Source organism: Callorhinus ursinus, unplaced genomic scaffold (assembly GCF_003265705.2).
Source record: "Callorhinus ursinus isolate GAN/ISIS: 27379988/994484 unplaced genomic scaffold, GSC_fseal_2.0 scaffold3, whole genome shotgun sequence".
NCBI classification, from domain to species: Eukaryota; Metazoa; Chordata; class Mammalia; order Carnivora; family Otariidae; genus Callorhinus; species Callorhinus ursinus.
In genome coordinates this window covers 93366994-93392075 of record NW_027397065.1, presented here as the reverse complement: position 1 = coordinate 93392075, position 25082 = coordinate 93366994, and the positions used below count along the sequence as shown (strand labels likewise).

Here is a 25082-nt window from a genome sequence, read left to right as displayed (position 1 = left end):
CACTGTGGGGAGGAGGGCCTGTACCTTGGAGCAGGTATGGTAGCTACTGTACCTCTGGGGCGAGGTCAAGGGAGGTTGTCTGGCAGGTTTGCAGTCGCCCCAGGAAGACCTGATCCTGGATTTTGGGTCATGAGTAAAATCAAGAGGGAAATGGGGAGTCCTTGGAACAGGGAGAAAGTCACCATTGGGATGCTCCAGGGACCCAGGGCCAGGTGGGAGCCTGAGAACGCTCACGGTCCCTCAGACATGTGTATATGGGGGCCCTCATGTGCCAAGCCCTGTGCTGGAGTCTGGGGTCCCACCTTCTCCCTCAGTGAAAACCTGTTCCCTCTGTTTGGTCTCTGCTAAAGGTGCCAGACACCGGTCACCATTCTATCCAGGTTCCTAAGTTTAGGGACGCCAAATGGAAGTTCTTTCAAGGGCGGACTCGGTGGTGGAGGTTGGGGCACATCTGGATGCACTCGAGAAGCTGGAGAACAGCGTGGGGGGAAAGGAGAGAAGAGCCCCCGGCAGGCAGGCTGTGAGTGGGGCCGGGGCTGGGGGAGGCCAGGCAGAAGTGGTCCAGGTCAGCAGGAGTAGGCAACCCTGGTCAGGGTGCCTGGCTGTGGTGCGATTCCTGTCTGACACAGAGGTGAAGGTGCAGATTCCTGAGGGGGAAGGGCTGACCCAGATGTGCCGTCCCAGCACGAGTGGGCTCTCAGAGCTGAACTCAGTGGTGAGGTCTGCATTTCAGAGGGAGAAATGTGCTTTCAGCAGAAGGGTTCACAGTACATAGCTTCAAAGCCCGAGTTAGCACCTCTAACACGGAACGGCAGCCTTGACGTGCCAACACTCAGTTTCCACGAAGCACCTCAGAGGCACATGAATCCCTTATTGCTCATTTCCCCTGCTCTCAGCCAGCTTTTGGGCTCAAAAATCAGCAACCAGGATGTCATCCCGTTTGATGCTCGTATTCTGTGTGGGCTTCGAAATTCCTTTGCGATTCTGGTTTTTCCTGACCACATGCAATTTTATAGACCAGCAAAGACTGGGAAGTTACTGGAAGTCTTCCGGAAAGTAGGGGGATGACTGCTTTTCCAACAGATTTTGAAGGAAGCTCTGCTCAGAGGAGGACAGCGGCATCGGTGACATCAGGACTTCCTCGGAGTCCTGTGAATTCACAGGAGGAAGCTGTTAAATCTGGAGGCCCGGTCCCAGTACCCACAGTGGACGGGAGGGTGGGGTTTGTTTGTGTTTCAGACGCACGCCCCTCAGAGCAGCTGTTTAATGTGGTCGCCTCACACCAGTCGTCTCAGCACCCTATAAACATGGAAGAAAAACAATTTTCCTTTATTTCTGCCTTCAAAACCAAATGTAATTGTTGCTGTTGCTGAAATGATTTTGAAGCTGCAACCAGAACTTGTGACCAGATTCCTAGAAACCATTCTGCCCGCTTCATGTACCCGTTGGGAACAGCTCACCTCCACGAGGAGGGTGTGTGGCCCAGTTGGCCAGCCTGGTCCGTCCGCACCTCCAGACCCTCCAGAGCGCTGGGCCCGCGCTGCGCACCACAGAGCGTGCGTGTAGGAGCATCCCTCTTCCTCGGCCTCCCTGCTGCTCTCCTCTCCTCCCAGTTTCTTCCACCTTCAGCCCTGGGGTGGCCTGTGAGGGAGCGGCCCTGCTTCTCAGCCCCCATCTGCAGGCCTCAGACCCTTTGCCAGCCCTGGCAAATGGTGCTCATGCCAGTCACTTTTGTCATTGCTGCCCTGGAGAAGTTTTGGAATGAGGAGGGCTTGAAATTTGTTTTCAGGGGAAGCAGGGAACCCAGTGACTTGCTGCAGAACCCAGGACGACACCCTCCCAGGCCAGCAGGTGGCCAGAGCCTTGTGAGTCCCATGGAGGCTCGCTGGGGACCTTTCCCAGTAAGGGGCTCGAGGAACTCTGAGAGCGCATTGTCATTCCGGGACCCAGACTGAGCAACGAGGTGCAGACTGCAGGGCAGGAACGTTGGCAGACACCCAGGCAGGCACATGCTGAGGCCTGGTGCCCAGAGTGGGGCTGGCATGGACGGGTATCACCACCTTCACTCCCTGACACATGCCCAGCGTGGCACTGGCCTCTTGGGAGGTTACTTGGGCACCAGGAAGAAAGCCGAGCATGCAGCTGCCCATGGGCTCCCTCACTGCACTGTGCTGTGTGCGTGTTGCCATAACCCTGTTTGCTCATACAACCTGGAGGACACTGATGCATGTCTGCATGCTTTGCAGGAATTTCCTGAAGCCAGAGGACTGTGGTGGCTTCTACTTCTTTGGCATCCAGTAAAAACTTGAAAATTAAGTGTCCAGCCTCAAAGAGAGATGACTGAGCCCTCCCTGTTAATGCACACACTTAGCAACCACTCGGGCCACTGTGTGTGAGACCCAGGCAGGCCCCACATATGGCCCAAGAGCCCCTCAGCTGCCGACCAGAACCACGTACCTTTTTGCTTTGTAAGAACACCCCTTCCCAGCACTTCTGTTTGTTCAGGCTTCCCTTAAGTCCTGTGCCACTTGGGTCCCACAGTGGTAGAACGAGCCCTGAGTAAGATGGTCCCTCTTACCCACACTTCTCCCAGAGCAGAAGCAGGAGAAACACCTGCTGCATCTTTAAGTTTTTATCACAAGTGAATCTTCGAAGGAACTTCAAGAAATCCACTCTGTTCCGTCGTCTGGATGTTGGCATTCAGATTGCCATGAGGTCTCACTGCTTCTCCTTCAGGTGGTGGTCTCCCGCCACCCTGGCTTTGGCTCATGCAACAGCAGGATCTGTAATCCCAGTGAGAGGAGTGGAAATAAGCCGAATTTAAGGGTCATGTTTCATTTTCAGTTTTATTTCTGAGGAATATGCAGAAGTAGTTAAATTTTTTCATAGAGGGCAAAAAATAGAACTCTCATAACTACCTCAAGTGACTATACTTCAAATTTATTATTAAAGTTCAGATAAGAAACTTTCCATTTCAAAAAGAAAATGATTTTTTTCATTTCTTGGTGGAAGAAAATGCTAAGAATTACTCATCCCTACCCCACGCATAACACACAACTTCTACACACTGATGTGGATACTCATCCTAAGGCACAAACTGTGTTTTCACTCGTCTGAAAACTAACATCCATCTTCTTATCAATAGCAACAAATCCTAATAGTAAAAAAACCACTCAAGTAGGAATATATGAGAAATATAAGACACTGCAAAACTGTGTAGTTTTAATTCATGGTAACTGAAAATTTTACCTACACTGGGTGAGAGAAATAGAAAATGACTCAAATAAAAAAGCAAGAATGTTTTTTCTATGTGTTTTTCTATGGCTTATTCATTAAATGAATATTTATGGAAGGTTATCCACAAGAAGCCACATAACAAAAATGTAAATATACACAATTAATACAAATAAAGTATCAGTTATTTCTGAGGCCTATTCAGTCAAAATAGGGGATCAACATTGGGGATTACAAAAAGCCTAAAATATGTCTATCACTACAAGAAACTTAAAAAGTAAAGCTTTAGAAAATATGAGTGAAGAAGCAAGCACTAGGTAAATAAAATAATTTTATTGCTGAATGACCTGGCCTCAATGTACTCTAGCAAACAGAAATCAAGGAGACTTGTTTAAAGTCATAAAACATGTCAAAAAAAACCCCAAAACCAACAGGGTTGGAACTCCAACAGAGCACACATACCTCATACTATATACAAAAATTACAAGTGGGTCCCCGACCTGCATGCACAAACTAAGACTGCAAAACCACCAGAAGGAAACAGGAGAAAATCTTCATGACCTTGGTCAGAAAAGATTTCTTAGCTATGACACACCAACACCATGATCTATAAAAGAAAACCATGACAAGGTGGACTTCATCAAAATTGAAAACTTTCCCTCAAAAGCCACTGTCACTAAAATGAAAATACAAGCCAGGAGTTGGGAGAAAATGTGTGCAAAACACAGATCTGATAAAGGACCTGTATCTGGAATATACAAAATCCCAAAACTCAGCAATAAGACAAACAACCCAATGAAATACCAGCAAAGATTTGAACACACTTGACCAAAAAAAAGATATGTGAATGGCAGAGAAGCACATAAACATATGTTCAACATCAGTAGTCATTGGAGAAATACAACTTGTAACCAAAATGAGATAACACAACAAAACTTGACAGTAGCAAGGCCTCAGTATTGCTCGTGGAAATGCAAAATGGCACAACCACTCCAGTTTCTTCAGACGTTAGAATGCATTTACCATGTGATCCAGCAATCCTACTGCTAGATATTTACCCAAGAGAAATGAAAACTTACATCTACATAGAGTTTATAGTGGCTTTGTTTATGGTTGCCACAAACTGGAAATGACCCAGATGTCCTCTAGCTGGTGAGTGGGTGAATGAGTTGCAGTGCCTGCAAGCTCCTCCTTGGCAATAGAAAGGGGTGATCTAGGAACCTCCATAGCATGGGTAAATCGTGAATGCACTGTGAAAGAAGCCAGTATTGGGTAAGTCCATGTGTATGATATCCGAAAAAGGCAAATTTATGCACAGAGAAAACCGATCAGTAGTCGCCAGAGGCTGGTGGGCTTGGCAAAGGAGCATGAGGAAATCGGGGGATGCTAAACTGTTGTATACATCTTGACTGCGATGGTGGGTCCATGACTAGAAGTTCTGTCAAAATTTAGAGAACTCTGTATTTAAAAGGGTGAATTTTAATATATGTAAATTATAACCAATAAACTTGATTACATTAAAATTTATAAGATGAAATAATGTCCATTTAGAGCAAAGACGGTTACATTTTATGCATTCTAGGTACTTGGGGACAATATCAAAGCAGAAGTAGCACCCCTTAAAGTTAGACAATTCTATTGAGTCAATGAAGTTAAAAATTACAAAGCTAATTGGTATTTCTTTCTTATTTCAGAACACATCTCCTCCCATAATTCATAGTATTGTGTTGTTGGTGAATAAAGAATCAGGATTTAGGCCTGACAAGGACAGAACAATTCAGGTAATGGTTGTAGACCCTCAGGGTTAGATATGACTCTGGGTGATGCATAAAATTAAATGTTAGGACACGTAGATGAGATAAAACATAGCAAAAACCTTATGTGAATTCTGGCTGCATCCATATAAGAGCCTGAAAACCCATCACCGATCCCTTAAGTTTTTGCAGGACCCTAAAGAGGGTAATATCAGAAAACCTTTAAAAATCTAATTTTTCTTCTCCACCTCATTTGCTTTCTCAAATCCTCTTCTTTCTCTTTTATCTAAAAACTCTTTATTTTGCCTTCATTCTTGAAGGATTTTTTGCTAGATATAGAATTCTGGCTTGCAGCAGGTTTTCGTTTGTTTTTCCAGCACTTTAAGGGTGTTGTTCCGTTGTCTTCTGGCCTCCATACTTTCTCCCCTACCCCTGTTTTTTTAACTGCAAAATGGTGGTTTTGCCTCCATAGTTTCTGATGAAAAGTTTGTTGGAATTCAAATAATTGTTCATCTATAGAAAATGTGTCATTTTCCTTTGGTTACTTCCAAAATTTTCTCTTTGTTTTCAGCAAATTGACTGTAACGTGACTAGGCATGGTTCTCTTCATCTTTATCCTCTTAGGTTGGGCTGAACTTGAATTTTTAAATTTATGTCTATCACTAAATTCAGGAAATTTTCATTCATTATTTCTTGAAGTGCTTTTTTCTGCCTCATTCTCGTCCCTTGTCCCCCTGGGATTTCAATTACACACACTGATATTGCCCCATAGGTCTTTTTTTGTTTTTCACTCTTTATTGCACTTTTTGGAATTTAAGGAAGTGATAGTCTAGAAGTTTTCTTTCTCTTTCTTTCTTTTCAAAAACAACTTTACTGAGATATAATTGATGTCTCATACAAATCATTTATCAAACCACATCAATGATTTTTAGTATATGCATGGAGTTGTGCAACTGTTCCCACAATCTAATTTTATTTTTTCCAAATTTTTATTTAAATTCTAGTTAACATACAGTGCAATATTGGTGTTAGGAGTAGAATTCAGTGATTCATCACTTATATACAACACCCAGTGCTCATCATAACAAGTGTCATCCTTAATACCCATCCCCCATCTGGCCCATCCACCACCCACCTCCCTCCATCAACCCTCCATGTGTTCTCTGTTGTTAAGAGTCTCTTATGGTTTGGCTCCCTCACTTCCCCTATGTTCATCTGTTTTGTTTCTTAAATTCCACATGTGAGTGAAATCGTGTGATATCTGTCTTTCTCTGACTGATTTATTTTGCTTAGCATAAACTCTCTAGCTCTATCCACATCATTGCAAATGGCAAGATTTCATATTTTTTGATGGCTGAGTAATATTCTATTGTATATATGTACCACATCTTCTTTATCCATTCATCAGTTGGTGGACATTTGGCCTCTTTCCATAGTTTGGCTATTATTGATAATGCTGCTATAAACATCAGGTTGCATGTATCCCTTTGAATTAGTATTTTTGTATCCTTTGGGTAAATACCCAGTAGTGCAATTGCTGGATGGTAGGGTAGTTGTATTTTTAACCATCTGAAGAACCTCCATACTGTTCTCCGGAGTGGCTGCACTCCCACCAACAGTGCACAAGGGTTCCCCTTTCTCCAAATCCTTGCCAACACCTGTTGTTTCTTGTGTTGTTTGATTTTAGCCATTCTGACAGGTGTGAGGTGATACCTCACTGTGGTTTTCATTTGTATTTCCCTGATGATAGGTAATGTTGAGCATCTTTTCATATGTCTGTTAGCCATCTGGATATCTTCTTTGAAAAAATGTCTGTTTGTAACTTCTGCCCATTTTTCAATTGGATTATTTGTTTTTTGGTGTGTTGACTTTTTAAGTTCTTTATTTATTTTGGATACTAACCCTTTAATCAGAGATGTCATTTGCAAATATCTTTTCCTACTCTGTGAGTTGCCTTTTAGTTTTGTTGGTTGTTTCCTTTACTGTGCAGAAGCTTTTTATTTTGATAAAGTCCCAATAATTTATTTTTGGTTTTATTTCCCTTATTTCAGGAGACATATCTAGAAACAGGTTGTTATGGCAGATGTCAGAGAGGTTACTGCCTGTGCTCTCTTCTAGGATTTTTATGGTTTCAGGTCTCACATTAGTTCTTTTATCCACTTAGAGTTTACTTTTGTGTATGGTGTAAGAAGCGGTCTAGTTTCATTCTTTTGCATATTGTTGTCCAGTTTTCCCAACAGCATTTGTTGAAGAGACTTTTATCCAATAGATATCTTTCCTGCTTTCTGGTAGATTAGTTGACCTTATAGTTGTGGGTCCATTTCTGGGTTTTCTGTTCTGTTCCATTGATCCCATGTGTCCATTTTTGTGCCAGTACCATACTGTTTTGATTACTATGGCTTTGTAATATAACTTGAAGTTCAGAATTATGATGCTTCTAGCTTTGCTTTTCTTTTTCAAGGTTGCTTTGGCTATTTGGGGTCTTTTGTGGTTCCATACAAATTTTACGATTGTTCAGTTCTGTGAAGAATGCTCATGGTATTTTTATAGGGATTGCATTAAATGTGTAGATTGCTTTGGTTAGTATGGACATTTTAATGATACTTGTTTTTCAATCCATAAGCATGGAATGTTTTTCCATTTCTTTGTGTCATCTTTAATTTCTTTCATCTGTGTTTTATAGTTTTCAGAGTACAGGTCTTTCACCTCTTTGGTTAGGTTTATTCCTAAGTGTCTTATTATTTTCGGTGCAATTATAAATGGGATTAATTCCTTAATTTCTCTTTCTGCTACTTCATTATTTGTGTGTAGAAATGCAACAGGATTTCTGTACATTGATTTTGTATCCTGTGACTTTACTGAATTTGTGTTCTAGCAGTTTTTTGGCAGAGTCTTTTGGGTTTTCTATATAGAGTATCATGTCATCTGCAAATAGTGAGAGTTTAACTCCTTCCTTGCTGATTTGGATACTTTTTATTTCTTTTTCTTGTCTGATTGCTGTGGCTAGGACTTCCAGACTATGTTGAATAACAGTGGTGAGACTGCACACCCCTGTCTTGTTCCTCACTGTAGAGGAAAAGCTCTCAGTTTTCCCCCATTGAAGTAGATGTTTACTGTGGGTTTTTCATATATGGTCTTTATTATGTTGAGGTATGTTCCCTCTAAACCTAACTTGTTGAGGGTTTTATCATGAATGGATTTTGTACTTTGTCAAATGCTTTTTCTGCTTCTATTGAAATAATCACATGGTTTTTATCCTTTCTCTTATTGATGTGCTATCTCATGCTGATTGATTTGCAAATATTGAACCATCCTTTATATTGAATAAATCCCACTTGATCATAGTGAATGATTTTTTTAATGTATTGTTGGGTTCAGTTTGCTAGTGTTTTGTTGAGAATTATTGCATCCATGTTCCTCAGGGATACTGGCCTGTAGTTCTCTTTTTTAGTGGTATCTTTATCCGGTTTTGGTATCAGGGTGATACTGGCCTCACAGAATGGATTTGGAAGTTTTCTGTCCTTTTTTATTTTTTGAAATAGTTTGAAAAGAATAGGTATTAACTCTTTTTTAAATGTCGGTAGAATTCGCTTGTGTAGTCATCTGTCCTGGACTTTTGTTTGTTGGGAGATTTTTATTACTGATTCAATTTCTTTGCTGGTTATGGGTCTGTTCAAATTTCCTGTTTCTTCCTGTTTCAGTTTTGGTAGCTTTGGTAGGTTGTTAGGAGTTTATCCATTTCTTCTAGGTTGTTAATTTGTTGGCATATAGTTTTTCATAATGTTCTGTTGTTTGTATTTCTGTGGGGTTTCTTTCTCCTCTCTCATTTGTGCTTTTATTTTTTGGGTCCCTTTCTCTCTCTCTCTTGTTTGTTTGTTGTTTTGGTTTTTTTGTTTTTGTTTTTGTTTTTTTATGAGTCTGACTAGGGATTTATCATTTTATTGATTTTTTTTCAAAGAACCAGTTCCTGGTTTAATTGATCTGTTTTACTGTTTTGTTTGTTTCTCTATCACTTATTTTTGCTCGAATCTTTATCATTGCCCTTCTCTGCTGGCTTTAGGCTTCATTTGTTGTTCATTTTCTAGCTCTTTCAGGTGGAAGGTTAGGTTGTGTATTTGAGATTTTTTTTGCTTCTTGAGGAAGGCCTGTATTGCTATATACTTCCCTCTTAGAACCATTTGCTGCATCCCAAAGGTTTTGGACCATATGTTTTCATTTTCATTTGTTTCCATGTATTTTTTTATTTCTTCTTTGATTTCCTGGTTTACCCATTCATTGCTTAGTAGAATGTTCTTTAACCTCCATGTATTTGTGGTCTTTCCAGATTTTTTCTTGTGATTGACTTCAAGTTTCATAGTGTTGTGGTCAGAAAATACGCATGGTGTGATCTCGATCTTTTTATACTTGTTGAGACTTGATTTGTGACCTAGTATGTGATCTGTTCTGGAAAATATCCCATGTGTACTCAAAAAGAACGTGTATTCTGCTGCTTTAGGATGAAATGTTCTAAATGTATCTGTGAAGTCCATATGGGCCAGTGTGTCATTCAAAGCCATTGTTTCCTTGTTGATTTTCTGCTTAGATGATCTGTCCATTGCTGTAAGTGGGGTGCTAAAGTCCCCTACCATTATTGAATTATTATCAATGAGTTCCTTTATGTTCATTGTTAATTGTTGTATATATTTGGATGCTTCCAAGTTAGGGCTATAAATATTTACAGTTGTTGGATCTTCTGATCTTCTGGTTGAATTGTCCCCTTTATTAGGATATAGTGCCCTTCTTCTCTTGTTACAGTCTTTGGTTTAAAATCTAGTTTGTCTGATACGAGGATGGCTACTCTGGCTTTCTTTTGATGTCCGTTAGCATGCTAGATGGTTCTCCACCCCCTCACTTTCAATCTGCAGGTGTCTTTAGGTCTAAAATGAGTTTCTTATAGGCAACATATAGATGGATCTTGGTTTTTGTTTGTTTGGTTTTTTTTTTTAATCCCTTCTGATACCCTACATCTTTTGATTGGAGCATTTAGTCCATTTACATTCAGAGTGTATTATTGATTGATTATTGATAGATATGAATTTCGTGCCATTGTATTACTTGTAAAGTTGTTGTTTCTGGAGATTTTCTCTTACCTTTCTAGTCTTCATTGCTTTTGGTCCTTCCCACTCAAAGAGTTCCCTTTAATATTTCTTGCAGGGCTGGTTTAGTGGTCATGAACTCCTTTAGTTTTTGTTTGCCTGGGAAGTTTTTTCTCTCTCCTACTCTGAATGACAGCCTTGCTGGATAAAGTATTCTTGGCCGCATATTTTTCCCATTCAGCATGTTGAATATATCAGGCCACTGTCTTCTGACCTGCCAGGTTTCTTTGAAGAGATCTACTGCTACCGTGATTTGTCTACCCTTGTAAGTTAAGGACTTCTTTTCTCTTGCTGCTCTCAGGATTCTTTCCTTTCCTTATCTCTGCATTTTGCAAATTTTACTACAATATCTCTTGGTATTGGCCAGCTTTTGTTGATTTTGATGGGCGTTTTCTGTGTCTCCTGGATTTGGATGTCTGTTTCCTTCCCCAGATAAGGGAAGTTTTCAGCTATAACTTGCTCAAATAAACCTTCTGCCCCTTTTTCCCCTCTCTTCTTCTGGGACTGACTGTTATTACACTTTATGGAGTCACTGAGTTCCCTAAGTCTACATTCATGACCCAATATTTTTCTTTCCCTCTTCTTTTCAGCTTCATTATTTTCCATAATTTTATCTTTTATATCACTTATTCATTCCTCTGTTCTTCCATTCTTGTGGTCATTACATCTAGTTGGTTTTGCATCTAAGTTATAGCATTTTTTATTTCAGCCTGAGTTGTTTTTAGGTCTTTTATCTCTGCAGCCAGGGTTTCTCTGCTGTCTTGTATGCTTTTCTCAAGCCCAGCTAGTATCCTTATGATTGTTGTTTTAAATTCTGGTTCAGGGGTAGTACTTGTATCTATTTTGATTAGTTCCCTAGCGGTGACCTCTTCTCATTCTTCCTTTTGGGATGAATTCCTCCATCTCGCATTTTGTCTAGGCCTCTGTCTTTTGTGAATTAGGAAAGCCTGTGCCTAGTCCTGTTTCCGTTAGAGCTGAAGCTTTGCAGCACTTTGGTCAGAAGACCTGGTGCATGCAAGGGATCTGTGCTAGTCTTCTAGGGGAGGGGCCCACTGCCACTCTGGCTCTCAATTATACTTGCTGTCATTAAAAAGGCACCTGCACAGGGTTAAAAAGGCAGAGCACCGGGGAGCAGAGCTTGGTGTAAGCGGCTCAAGCCTCTGCTGTGTGCACTGTGCCGCTTGCTGAAGTCTGTCCATGCTGATGGGAGGGGTGAAAAATAGTGTTGGCCCTCTCTCTTCCCCAGAGAGGGGAGTTTGCACCCCTGCTGTTCAGGACACCCTCACAGAAGAGCAAACAATCTCCCATTTTGTGTCCCAGGCTCCCATCAGTTTCCAGCCTTCACCCTGTCTGTGTCAGAGCTGTCTGCCTGCTCAGTGGCGCAGTGCTCCCATGTTTTATCTCAGGCTTGCGGCTGGGTTTCAGAATTCCAAATTTTAGGGACCTGGCATGGTGCAGAACCAAGTGGGTACTCTGGGGGAGGGTCTCGCCACACTGTGGCTGGTGCCTTGTGTCCCAGAAAAGCAGCTGCACAACTGCACAGGAGCTTGGATTTTATGGTAAAGTGTAGCAAAGAGCCGGCATCCAGGTTAGCTGCCCTCAGCAGACATTTCTGCTCTATGCTAATGAATGGGGCAGCTCTATGGTGCCCACAGGCTCTTTTGTCCCTAGAGAGGCAGTGCCGCCTCTCCCAAATGCACTCCAAGAAGGGGAACTGTCTCTCCCAGTGCGACCCAGGGAATCGTGCTCTGTGGTCCTGGGCCTCTGCCCCCCTTCTCCACAGGAGCACCACTATGTCCACCAGGCTTAACCCTGGCAATCATGCAGACTTCTAAAATTTCAGACTTTCAGTTCCACTGCGTATAAAAACTTGGCAATAATCAGCCCCTCTCATTTTCCCAGTCAGTGGTTTTGGGGAAGTGTTTTTCTTGTGTAGTTCCCTGCGTGCTCCTTTATCTCTTTCTTTTCTGTCTCCGTGATCAGAGTTCTGTCTCCTCTGCAGTGCTCACAGTTCTTTTCTCCCCCAAATCACGTGTCTCTGTACCTCCTACCTTTCACAATGTGGCCTCTTCTCTCCAGCTAGTTGTGCAGTTTGTTCTCTCCATCCTCAGATTCATATCCTGGGTGTTCAAAATTATTTGATAATTACCTAGCTGTGTTCGAGGGATGAGGCAAGCATAAGATCGTCCTGCTACTTCGTCATCTTAACTCCTCCCCAAGTGATCTTACCCCATTGGTCTTGGAGAATCATTTTTCTCCCACTTATTTTCTCTCTCTTCAGATCAGATTGTTTCTATTGCTGTATCTTCAAAGTTACTAACTCCATACTCTATTCATCTCCATTCAGCTATTAAGCCTATCTAGTGATATTTTTTAGTTCAGATATTATATTTTTCAACTATAAAACACCCAGTGGTTTTAAACATATATTTTCTCTGCTCTACTAAGATTTCCTATTCTCTCAGTCATTGCAAGCATTTTTCCTTTACATCATTGAACATAGTTATGACCACTGCTTTAAAGTCCTTGTCTAATAATTACAACATCCAGGTCTTTTCTGGGTTGACCTCTGTTGACTGTCATTTCCCTTGAGAATGAGTCACATTTTCCTGATTCTTCATGTGTCAAGTAATTTGGGATTGTATTCTGGACATGTGAATATTCTGTTGAATAACGTTGACTATGCTGACTCTAGATTCTATTATAAACCTCCACAGTGGACTGTTTTGAAATGCATTTAACTTGGTTGGACTCAAACTGAAAACTCTCCCCTGTGTACGTCCAGTTCAGTTCTTTTTGCCTTTAGCTACCCAGAGTCTTCCCCATGCATACATGGTTCAGGGTCAGCCAGAGTCCTGGGCACAGTTTACACACCACTGAAGCTCCTTTCCCCTGGCTTTCTCCCTTGTGGAACTCGATGTCTACATTCCAACCCAGCTCTATTTTCTGGTTCTTCAGGCCAGAAAGATGCCTGTTTTCCACCAGAGCCTCAGTCAATCCAGTCTCCCGTGTTGGCATCCTGCCTTCAGGCCAGAGCCAAGCAAAGGGGAGAGCTCACCCCATGCTGCTCCCCTCATCCATGTTCCAGTGGCCCTCCTCAGCGAGCCTGACTTTGTTTGCCCTCTGGAGCTTTCAGTTGCTTGTTGTCCTACCTCGTCCCAAGTTGTCTGGGCAGGGCCAACTCTGCCATCTCGGAGTAGCACATCCTTGATTTATTCTTCTTCCCTTCCTCCCCTATCTTCTTGCCTTCTCTCCCTTTTCAATTTTTCCATTTTTTGGTCTTATTTGGAACCTTTCTGTCATTTCTCTTTGCTACCTTTTCCTTTCACTTCTCCCCAACTTCATTTCTGTACCCAGCCACATCAGCAGGGTCACTGGACCCTAAACCTGTCTCTCCACCCTCTCGGTGGTAGTTCTCCCTGGAGTGAGCCATCACAGTGGTCTTTCTGATGGATGCATCTGTGGCCGTAACCAGTGAATGCTTCTCCTTGGCAGTGTGAGGTGGTGGGCTCCCTGAAGGCCTTGCACAAGCTTGTTGACAGCTCGCAGCTGACCGCAGACCTCGATGGCTCCTTTCCCTACAGCCACAGTGACTGGATCTGCTTCCGTAGGGTAAGGTAAAGCTGCTGCACCTGCCAGTCTCCTGGGACTTCTCCTTATGCAGATGTTTTTACTCACACCTGAAACAGGTGTCCCTGCCCCGAATGTCGTGCCCATCACAGCTGCCATTCCCAGGCTGTTGGAGATCCACACTGTGGTGGGCTTGGGAGTGCTGTTGAAGTCCAGCTCTGGGCAGGGAGGGTGCTGCTCCCCAGCGCTTCTGTGGATACTAACAGTGTGTCTGTCATCTCCTACCTCTCCCACCATGATAGAAGCTGGAGCCCTTCACCACAAATTGTGAGAATGCCATTGTTTTCCTACAAAATTCAGTCCACTCTCTGAATACCCACAGGACTCTAAGCACAGTACAGGTAGGTTCTCCTGTATTTTTTTTTGTTTCACAGGTAGGTAGGTGGGAACATAGAGGTTTAGCCAAATCTATCATCCATAGCAGAAATTTTCAAACCCTTTTTGACTTGTAAATTCCTTTCAATTAGCAAAGGACTTCCAAAAGACCACTTCTTCCCCATGACCAAAACAAACAAACAAACAAACAAAAAATCCCACCATGCCCAGAAGAGAAATACCACCACAACCACTGCATTTGTTGGTGTGCCACCGAGGCTTGAGTAATTACTGCTGGGACACAGAGGTGGACTGGCTGGAGGAAAATCAGCAGCCTAGAGACCTGGGGCTGGAGACACCTCAGGGTTTACAGGATACGTGAGCAAGGCCCACACATCCCTGTCCAAATGCCAGGCTTTCCTCCTGCTGCCAACTTCCAAACTCCCCTCCTTTCTCCCCTCCTTAATCTCACCCATCTCTTGGGTGAGAGCATCTAGGACTCCACTACCTCCTTGCCGTGACAGGCGTCAAGTGTGGGTTCGGCCATGGCACCCTACTCTCAGCTTGATTGATAAACACAGGAATGCAGGTCCCACCTAACACTCCCCATGGAGGGGAGGGTTCTATGCATGCTTCTCCCACTCCACGCAGGAGGTCACAGACTTAATCAGCAAGCATAAAGCAACAATGAATTGTGTGCTGGAAGACGCACTGCTGGTCGCCCTCCGGCTAGAGGGTGGTACCGTGCTGGCGCAGCTGAGGAGGGAGCAGCTTGGCACCAGCCAAGACTGCCGGTGAGTGTCATGCAGGGGCTGCCCATCCCAGGGGTGATGCCCATTTCTCTCACATGCAGCGTCTCCCAGGGGTCCAAACCTCTGTTCTTTCTGATGGGCACACTTTGGACTGGAGCCTATCTACATCTGTATCCTCCAAAAAAAGTAGCAGATTCCTTGGAATGCTCAAGTGGAAGGCAAAACTCATCATAATGGGATTCATCAGAGGTCCCGATTGAATGCTTCTCTGTCTAATTCTGTCCTGGGGTGCCATGCCCACACGCTCACTTTTCCCTACCACCTCTGAGGCACCTGCACCTGTGGCTCCAGGCATGTCTTCCTTGGAGCCTTCCGTTTGTGTCAGATGGAAGGGAGGCAAAAGAGTGCAGTTGTGCTTTTTTAACAAGGTTGTCACTGACTGCATATTCCTCAGGTGATTGCCTCTAAACAACTAGAGGTCAGGATTTGGCTTTCTGACACTTTCTCTTCCAGGGATGCCATTGAGGTCGCCTCCAGGCTGTACAACCAAATGGATGAAGAGGTCCATCAGCTTGTCCTCGCCTCCAATAGGTGTCTGCAGGAGCTGGAGAGGCTCCGGGAAGGGAGGATGCTCCAGGAGGGACAAGGCCAGGTAAGTATTCCAGAGAAGCCAAAGGAGAAAAACATTTTGAAACTCTGCTCTTGAAATAACTACTGTTATTGCAATATATTATAATCCAGACATTTTTTCCATATACATATGCATATAAAAGCTTTTCAAAAGTTTGCACATATTTCTAGTTAAATCCTTATGCTTTTATCAACTGCTATTCCCATATAAGTGAATGTGAAGCAGGAGCCCAGGCACAGCCAGTGGTCAGTGTAGGGCAAGGTCAGAAGTGTCTGGAGGCCTTCTCTGAAGGACTGTGTGTCCCTTGGGGCAGTCAGGGTGGGGGGATGGCCACTGCCAGGGCATCCCGAGGCTGGGTCCCCAGGATGGCCAGCAAGCACGGTGGTGTGTGAAGGCCTGCACCTCCCTGTGTTCCTTCGGTTCTGGCTCAAGTCCCCTGCTGTCCTGTTTCTCACCCTTATACACATCACTGCACCTGCATCTTTCACACTTTGTGATTGTTTGCTTTGGACAGGTTCCTAGGCTTGGGATGGCTGGGTTAGGGCTTGCCGTTTCTGAGGTTTTTACACATTTGCCAAATGGACCTGCAAGCAGCCTGCCCAGTTGAGATTCTCAGCCGCAGCCTTGAGAGCGTCCCTTCCTCACTGACAGGAAAATAAGTCCCTAATCACTGCATTTGGAGTTTTTATGCTACATTTGAACTTTTTCTTCATCTGTCTGTGGGCTTTTTGTATTTATTCTCTAACAATGACTTTTCCACACACTGACCAACTTCCACAGCTCAGAAGTTTCACTATTATGCCTGTTACTCACACTGACCCTCTGGTTATATGGCAAATATTTTCCTCGGTTTGTCATTGTCCTTCAATTTTGCTTATGACTGAAATGACCTTTTCTACCTTAAGGTCACAGAATGACTAATGTATTCTATCCTAAGACTTTTATGGTTTGAATTTTTCCATTTACATCTTGAAACCAGCTAGAACTTTTTTCATGAGATTAGAGGTGGGACTCCACCCCTGAGAGGTCCCTGCTCTGTTGACCATTTCCTACTCTTCTACCCAGAAGCTGTCAGGCTGCTGGTGTTTGTAAAAACCCAGATTTGATATTTTTCTCTATGACTCTGTCCACAGAGTGTGTGCTCTGCTCTCTGTCTTCTGCCTGTGCATGAGGGTCACTAAGTACAGTTCTGTGGCTGCAGATCCAGCCCTATCACTGCATTGTTAAAAACCTCTTCTTGGGCCCCTCACAACCAGGCCTCCCTGGCATTGCTATCCAATGAGAACTTGCATGAAAATGAAGTCTTAACCCCTGATGTGTTCACTGTGAATGAGTGATGTCCCCAGGGGAAGCCGTGTGGGGTAGGCAGGGCTGCCATCAGCTGGTCCCGCTCTTCCAGACTGCCCCCAAGTACCCTAGTGCCACCACCCGAAGAATATTTCTGGGGTATACTTAGCATAGTAACAAGTTTCAAAACAGAAAGTTCTTAATTTGCATTTCCTGCGAACAGCCTGCCCAGTTGCACACTTTGGCCATGGAGACTTGTGGTCATCCCTCTTCAACCATCCACGGACTGAAAGGGGCATGTAGGTAAAAACAGCGCTTACAGATCTCAAGACAGTGTGGCTTTCATTGCTGTGTAGCCACTTACAGTATATTCGAGCACACAGTTTGTTTGCGTCGGGACGGCTGTGCGGGCTGTGGGAACCAGTTAAGCCAGCCCCTAAGTGATGTCTGATGCTTCCTTTGTTCCCCACGATCATAGAACCGGACTCCTTCACACATTTAAAAATAAAGCCTTCCTTTCCTATATAAATCAATTTGTGGTTTGAAAGAGGAGAGAAATTCTTGGGCTCTTGGAGCTGCTCTGTCTGGAGAACATGTGGCAGTGATGGGAGCTCTAGACCTTCCACAACAGGCTGATGGTGTGTCCACACCGGAAGACACACATAGAAAAAGAGAGTAAGCACCGGGCTTGTGCTGGTAGTTTGTTCCTTGGGCTACAGCAGTCTTGTCAGAAAAGGCTGCAGCTGGTGGAGAACAGCTCCCAAGGCACAGAGGAAGCGATCTGGGCCTTCAAAAGGTGCTTGAGCACCATGGCCAGCCAGGCTGAGTGCAGGGAGGGAGTACTGGCCCGATGGGCCCACCTGTCTGACTTCTACGAGGCGCTAAGAGACCCAGTGGAATCGCCTCCAGGGGATCTGCATGTGCTATGGACATTCAGTGAGTGTTGTCCCTGCAGGCCTGAGAGTGAGCCCAGCCGCCCTGGCCAGCACACCCCGGCACCACGCTCCAGGCTCTCAGCCACTGTATGAGGAATTTATTCATTGTCCCAAAGGACAAGCAAAATGAACACGTGAACTTTTCTGTGTTTACCAGCTCTGCTATTAAAGTCCACTTGTTGCCAGAGACCCCAGGACAGTCGCTGCAGCCCAGCACAGGCCTGCAAACTCACCAGCACCCCAGAGTTGCCTGCACTCCAGAGCCCCCAGCAGCACGGCTCCTCTTGATGGGATCCAGGGGTTCAGGGAAGGCCAGCGTAGGGGTAGGAACTCTCTGCCCCACTGTCATGGCCTCCCACACCAGGCCAAAGTATGGACTAATTGATTTCATGGTCTGTCCAGCCTGGTATCTCACGGCCCTGGGACAGCCCCACCTGCTGTTCTTGGGGACCGTGGAGGATTCAGACCTCATTGGGCTCAGGTGCAAACTCATCTTGCCTGCCCTTGGGGCGAGTCTGGCTGGTAGCTGCCTCTGTGGGCGGAGGGGTCTTCCTCTTGCTCTGGCCATCTGGCTCACCCTGGTCCTTGATCTGGGGTATCTGCAGAGCAGGTTTACTTGAGCTGCTCATCAGGTGCATGAGATTGGGTGGGGCTGTCAAGGCCATGGTGGCTGAGACAGTCCTCCACTGCCCTGACCAGTGCCCTCCTTTGCCACGCAGGTGGATGGATGGATGCAGCAGTGCAGTGAGTGCCTGGAGTACCTGGGCCCGGAGCCAGTCACCGAGTATCTGGAGAGCTGTCACCGGGAGGCCACAGAGCTGACTGCACAGGGCTTCCCCGGGGCCAGCGCAGTGGCGGCAGGATTGGGCAGCCAGCGGACGCTGCATCAGAGGCACACCTTAGGGCTGCAGAGCCCACAGACCCGCCTCTGCTTCCAGGAGGCCCTATCTGGGGTTAGCCCAGACCCTGGCACCCCACCTCTGGACCAGAGAGCCCTGAAGCATGAGCTTGCGCAGGCGGCCGAGAGGCGGCACCGTGAGCCATCCTGGACTCCCCCCACTGACCCAGAGGACTGCGTTGGGAAGCGGGCCCAACTGCTGCCTGGCCTCCCTGGACAAGCCTCTCTGAGCAGGCAGGAGGGTGAGCACCTGGCCCCAGGTGTGCCTTCCCCACATGACAGCCCCACCTGCTCCTCCACGCCCATCCAGACACCCACCACCCACCCCAGGAAACATCCCCTGAAGAAAATTATGAGGAAAACACGAAGCTTTGAGATTGCACAGCTTGACAGTGGCCCCAGGGATGCCCCCTGGCCAGGCCACACTGGGGTCTTCATCAGGGGCCTAGAGGTGACCAGCAGCGTGGCCTCCAAGAAGCAGTCCCCACCACGGCTACATGCTGAGAGCCCCCTGGTCACTCGGAGCCGGCGTCTGTCCTCTCCCTCCAGGATCCATCCCTCCGAGGAGGGCAGGAGGCGGCAAGCAGGAAGGTGAGGTGGACCCCCTCCAGCCTTTGGGCTTAGCGGTCAGTGTGGTGCCAGAGACCCAAAGCCTTTCAGAGAGTGGAAGATCCACAAACATCCCTCCAGGTCCACCACACCCTGTCCCGGCAGCACACTTGCGTTTGATCTTAGACAAAATGTTACTTACCCCCCTCCCCCGAGTTCAGCATGATCATTGAAAACTGCTTCCTTTTCCGTGGCTTGTGGGCACCTAGCTCACCCGCTCTGATGGTTGAACAACTAGCTCTCATCATTTGAGGCCCATTTATGGAAAATCACGATAAGCAAATCACACCTGGAATATGAAGAAGTTACTTAAAAATTACTTTTAAAAAAAGGCTGTCAGCACTGAGGTGAGAAGTATGTGTGTTTATCCATTGCCTGAATGGAGATGTCCCTAGGAATTTGTTTAATCTTTAAGAAGATATGTGTAAAAAGATATATTTTATTAACCATTAGGATTAAAAAGTGGGCAGGAACTGTGCCCAACCCTAATGACAGGTAGTGCACTCAGCTGGTACCACAGCCTGCCCCTTGGGCTGTTAGTCCGTCTTTATAGTGACTGGGGTGGGCTGCAGGTGGGGCGTCATCCTCGTTTTCTGTGCTCATTTGGTTGGTGGACACGTTTCCTCCTCATGCAGAGACCATCTCTGAACTGCGATGGTCACCAAATACTCTCCTGAAACACACCTTTATGTTTCAGGCTCTAGGCGGTTACGGTGTAGCTTGTTCAGGGCAAAACTTTAGGTGGAACAGGAAGGTTTCATTTGGGAGCCCCTGCGTGGGTCTCCCCGGGGGTTGGAATCCCTGGGAAGGCTCTTGGAGGAACCACTCCTGCTCCCCTGAGCTCATCTTGAAAGCTTCAGAGGCACAGACTGCAGGGATGGGGGCCCTCTGCTTGCCAGGAGCCCCCAGGCCTCCACAGTGGGCATCCTCAGTCTGGAGGGAGAAGGTTCGGGAAGCTGTCCTGCCTTTGCCCCTGGAGACAAGTCCCCCCTTCCACCTTTCACAGGCCGGGGACCCACCAACCCAGGGTGTGGTAGCGGGACTCCACAGCACACCGGAGAGGGAGCACGTCCTCCTCAGGCCAGGGCCTAGAGGAGAGAGCATCAGACTAACCCGGTCTTCCATGAAAACCCAGACCTTCTGCCTGTTGTCCAGAGGGAGTCCCTGTCACTTGGCCAGCAGTCATTTCCCCAGACATTTCTAGCCATTATGTCCTCATGTGTCAATTTCCAAATCCCCAGACCACAGTAGTTTTGTTTTTGAATATTTAAGGATGCCTGTTTTCAGCAAATGTTGACAGGAGGGGTGCTGTGGGTCCTGGGGCCTTGGGTTTATTGGGGGGACCTCCAGGCCACCTGTTCCAGCGCTGTAGCGAGGGCTGCAGACTCCCAGCTAGCCAGAAGGTGTTGCCTGCACAGAAACCGTAGGTATTTGTAAAGTCCGTTATGTGAGTATGGAAAGGAACAAGGTCTCCAGCTGCAAATGGGATGCATTCAGCAGCCTTTCTGACCACAGGTGTATTTCGTACCATTGCGTGCTTTTAATTGTGTTCCAGTTCAAAAAAACAAACAAGTAAATACAAGTAATGGCAGAAAAAAATCTACAAGCCCCCATTAGTATCCTCCGGATTGAGTAATTTAGGAACATTGCTGGCAGAGTGCTGCAAACGGGAGGGGCGATGTGCCTCATTACTAGCAGGTCAGGCTCTGCTTGGTGCCCCCGGGGTGCCTCGTGCGGCAGAGACACGTCCCAGGCTTGGACGCCACACCAGCAGGAGCCCAGGGAGCCCTCTGCGTGGCAGGGAAGAGGTGTCTGCCCCCCTACTGCCCATCTCTGCCTTGCTCTGCCTCTTCAGCTCCAGCTGCTTCTCCTCTGGGTCAGACGTCATGGCCACATAAAGCTGAGTTTTCAGAAGTACCTTCTGGTAGGTTAGCAGTCTGGGCTCATCAGAAACCATCTCCTTGTAAATCCCCTGCACAGCCTTCTTTGCAGTGTTGAGATCTTCCTACTGCCAGAGCCCTCCCTGCAGAGAGTGCCAGAATCAAGCCATCTGGTGATGAGACACCTCAGGACTCCAGGTCGAAGTCAGGGGCCCTGGGAGTCTCTCTTTTTCACTTTCCGGAAGCATCTTTTATCCTAAAAGGCTGTGACCAATAGTATAGAGAAGTTTCATGCAACCAGTTTCTTTCTAATACGCATCCCTCCCCCGTATTTCTCATCTTACTCATTTATGTCAAAGGAGAACTTCAGGTAACAGAGCACACATGACAGGATTCGTCGCTGAACAGAACACTTAATCAGAAAGTTCATGTTTACTGTGCATCTCCTGCCACGTCTAATCGTGTGTATGCCTCTGGGCTTGCGGAGCATCTTGTCTCTGTGTGAAGCAGGAACAACACTGACAGAGGGTCTCCTGAGGCCCGGAGTGAGGCTCTGGGCTGCAGCAGCCTGAGTGTCCACCCACCTCTCTGTCTTCCAGCAGCCGACTGCGGCACATAATGGCCGAGATGGTTTCCACGGAGCGGGAGTATGTTAAGTCCTTAGGGTATGTCATTGACAACTACTTTCCAGAAATGGAAAGAACGGACCTGCCCCAGGACCTTCGAGGGAAGCACAGCATTGTTTTTGGGAACCTGGAGAAGCTGTACGACTTCCACCACCAGCATTTCCTTGTGGAGCTGGAGCGCTGCCAGCACGGTCCCTTGGCGGCGGGCCGCGGGTTCCTGAAACACGTGAGTCTCTCCTTCCCAGGGGCTGGGTCCACATGGCAGAGCCCCGTGTAGTAGACAGGGGTGACATCAGCTCCGGGTGCCCTGGGTCTTGCGGTGCCACATATCAAGTTGTTTGGATCACCACAGACCAGGCCTAGGAAATGTGTCCCTAACAGTACATAAGACCCGTCAACAAACAGACGCCAAAGTAGACAAGAAGCCTGTAGGTCTAATCACACTGGACGTTTGGCTTGGTGCCACCTGAAGGCACCCTTGGCTCCCCAGAGCCACATGACACTGGGGGTTCACCTGCATGGTCACACACATCCCACTCCTTACCACTCGAGGTAATTGGCCCAAAGCAACTCCCCAAATCAGTTTGCTTCCTGCACCAGCCCACCTGGTCCCCTTCACAGTCCCACCTGCAGTCAGCCCCATCAGCGTCTCGACAGAGGCTCATGGAGTGTGCACATTGACTCAAGGAGGGAGTTGTCTTCTCAGCTGTGAATATGAACATCTCCCCTGTCTAGGTCTTAATAAAATTCTGAATTCAGTCTGAAAAGAAAATGCTTTCACCAAGTAGTTCTCAAGCAGTGTTCCAGGCAGTGGGGACACATGGCATCTGGGGTGTGGGCAGATGAGACATTGGCCCCAGCATCATTAAGTGTAGATTACCACAACAGAAATGCCCAAGGAGGAAAGAAATCCCATGTTGCATCTTTCCAGCTATTTCTAAGAAGGTGCTTTTAGCCATAAGGTGAACTCTGTGTTGCTTTATATTGACAATGGTGAGAATTTTAAATGTTGACACAACTTTGGTTCCTAACTGTTAGTGAGCAAACAGTCCCCATGCCCCTTCCCAGACTGACCTCTGTCTCTTCCCCCAAACCCTGAACTGTAAAGATCAATTCTAGAACTCTGGCATCGGCCCGAGTTGCCCCCCGCCCTGTGCTGGGAAGCCCAGATGGTCTTAATGCAGCGTGGAGCCTCCTTGTCTCATGCCCACAGGGGGACTGCACAGAGAGGGTGGGGGCAGAGGCAGAGACTCTGATCTGGGCCCCCAACTCAGGTGCACGGTGCCCTCCCCTTTTGCAGGAGGAACAGTTTGGCATGTATGCACTCTACAGCAAGAACAAGCCCCAGTCGGACGCCCTACTCTACAGCCACGGCAACGCCTTCTTCAAGGTCACCCCCCCACCCTGCGAGCCGCGCTGCCCCCCTCCGGGCCCGGGCTGACCCTCTCACCCCGGCCCTTGCAGGACAAGCAGCGGGAGCTGGGCGACAAGATGGACTTGGCCTCCTACTTGCTGAAGCCCGTGCAGCGCATGGGCAAGTATGCGCTACTGCTGCAGGACCTGGTCAGGGAGGCTAGCAGCTGCCCCGCCTGGGAGCAGGAGCTGGGTGAGCTTCGGGCTGCCGAAGACGTGGTCCGCTTCCAGCTGCGTCACGGCAATGACCTGCTGGCAATGGATGCCGTCCGAGGCTGTGACGTAAGTGCCCCGAGGCCCTGATGGGCTCTCCTGAGTTCGGGAAAGATGAGGCCTGGGGTCAGAGTGCATGAGCTTTCCTTTGGGGAAGTCTCCTGAAGCTTGAGACCTCCCAAGGGATCAGCAGGTGAGGGCGGCAGAGAGGGGCTTCATGTCCAGGCAACTGTGCCAGGCACTGAATGGCTAACCATCTGCTTATTGGGGCTACTTTTAAAACAACTGGATGCATGAAAACTTGAGCGTAGCTGTCAGGCTTGGGGCAGACCACCGTTGGCTCATCCCATGCCGCCAGCCTCTCTGCTGGAGTGCCGAGGCCTGACATGCATGCCCCCCCTCACGGTGCCGTGACAGGACCAGCATAGACAGAACAGGAGCCCTTTCTCCAGCAGAACCCCTTGTCTCTGACAGCTGGAGGGACAGCCACAGAATTCCCAGTACAAAATGGAAATGCGCATGCTCTGCTAAAAACAGCGTTAAGAGTTTCATGAGCAGCAATCTGAGCATGAGCCCTTCTGGCCGCCATGATGCGGCATGGCTCCCAGGCCACCACCCACATGGATTGTCCTCCCACTGACCGACCCTGGGTGCCTTGCAAGGTAAACTGGCCTATGTGTGGGCACAGCCGGAGATGTGCTGACACCCTGTCCTTTGACCCCACCTGGGCTTGAAGGTGGGACCCCTGGCATCAGCTAGAAAAGACAGACCCGTGGCTGTGGCCAGCACCAGAGATGGAGTCCGGCACGGAGTATAGTTCTCCGTGGACAGCCGTAGAGGACTCAGGGCACCCCAAGTGTGGTCGCTCCCAGAAGCCCTCCATTCAGCAGGCCCAGCCAAGTCCTTTGGGATTGAACCAGCCATTCTCAGGCAGCCCCCAGGACAGGGCTGTCCATGGGCTGGAAGGTCACAAGGGAGACTTAGCAGTGGTGTCTGTGGTTTGGGGTACACGCCACAAAGGGAGCCGTAGCCTGGCCAGTGCATGCAGGCCACATCCTCCACATAGCCCTCAGCCCAGCCTGCAGCTTGGAGGGATTTCTGGGGGTAAGGGAGCAGCTCAGCTGCAGAATTCATAACTTGACTCCCTGTTGGCCCCATTGGGTGTTTATATACAGTAACGAGTGAGACTAGCACCACATCAACAAGGGGGCTTCCATTAAAATGAACACAAGGACTTTCAAGTGGAAAGTTAAGTAAAACTGAAGAGCTGTAACCTCCATGCAGACGAGCAGGAGCCCTACCTGGCCCTAAGGGTTCTGCACCAGTTCCAGTGTGCGGGTTTTCCCCATACCTCTGAGCAACAATTCTCAGGCACCAGCTGGGTGTCCTATAACTCAACTCAATCCTGTACCATCCGCCTGGACATAGGGTAAGATCCCACAGGAGAAGGGCTCCCCATCCTACCAGATGGCCCCCGACACACACCACACACATCAGTCGTGACACTCAGAACCCAGAGAAAGAGTTCACTTACTACACCACCAGTTTATTGTAAGGGGCGATACTCAGGAACAGCCAGACAGAAGAGAGGCCCAGGGCCAGGTATGTGGGGAGGGGCGTGCCCTCCCCGGGGCACCACACACGTTCACCCCAGAAGCTCTTGAGCCCTGTCCTTTGGGTTTTTCAGAGGCTTCCTTATGCAGGCATCATTGAATGAGTCACTGGACATTGGTGATCAGTTCCACCTCCAGCCCCTCTCCTCTCCCCAGG

The 25082-nt window shown here is 47.3% G+C and overlaps 1 protein-coding gene across 1 annotated transcript in view; it reads left to right on the top strand.

Annotated features, from left to right (window-relative positions):
* Positions 1-25082, top strand: part of PLEKHG4B (pleckstrin homology and RhoGEF domain containing G4B) — a 91827-nt gene that overhangs the window by 57834 nt on the left and 8911 nt on the right. Inside the window, exons 8-17 of the mRNA XM_073891144.1 lie at positions 4929-5015; positions 13619-13735; positions 13996-14094; positions 14720-14862; positions 15334-15472; positions 17458-17658; positions 18393-19162; positions 21660-21912; positions 22987-23076; positions 23151-23381. Of these exons, the coding sequence (XP_073747245.1) occupies positions 4929-5015; positions 13619-13735; positions 13996-14094; positions 14720-14862; positions 15334-15472; positions 17458-17658; positions 18393-19162; positions 21660-21912; positions 22987-23076; positions 23151-23381 (2130 nt within the window). The remainder of the gene's footprint in view (positions 1-4928; positions 5016-13618; positions 13736-13995; positions 14095-14719; positions 14863-15333; positions 15473-17457; positions 17659-18392; positions 19163-21659; positions 21913-22986; positions 23077-23150; positions 23382-25082) is intronic.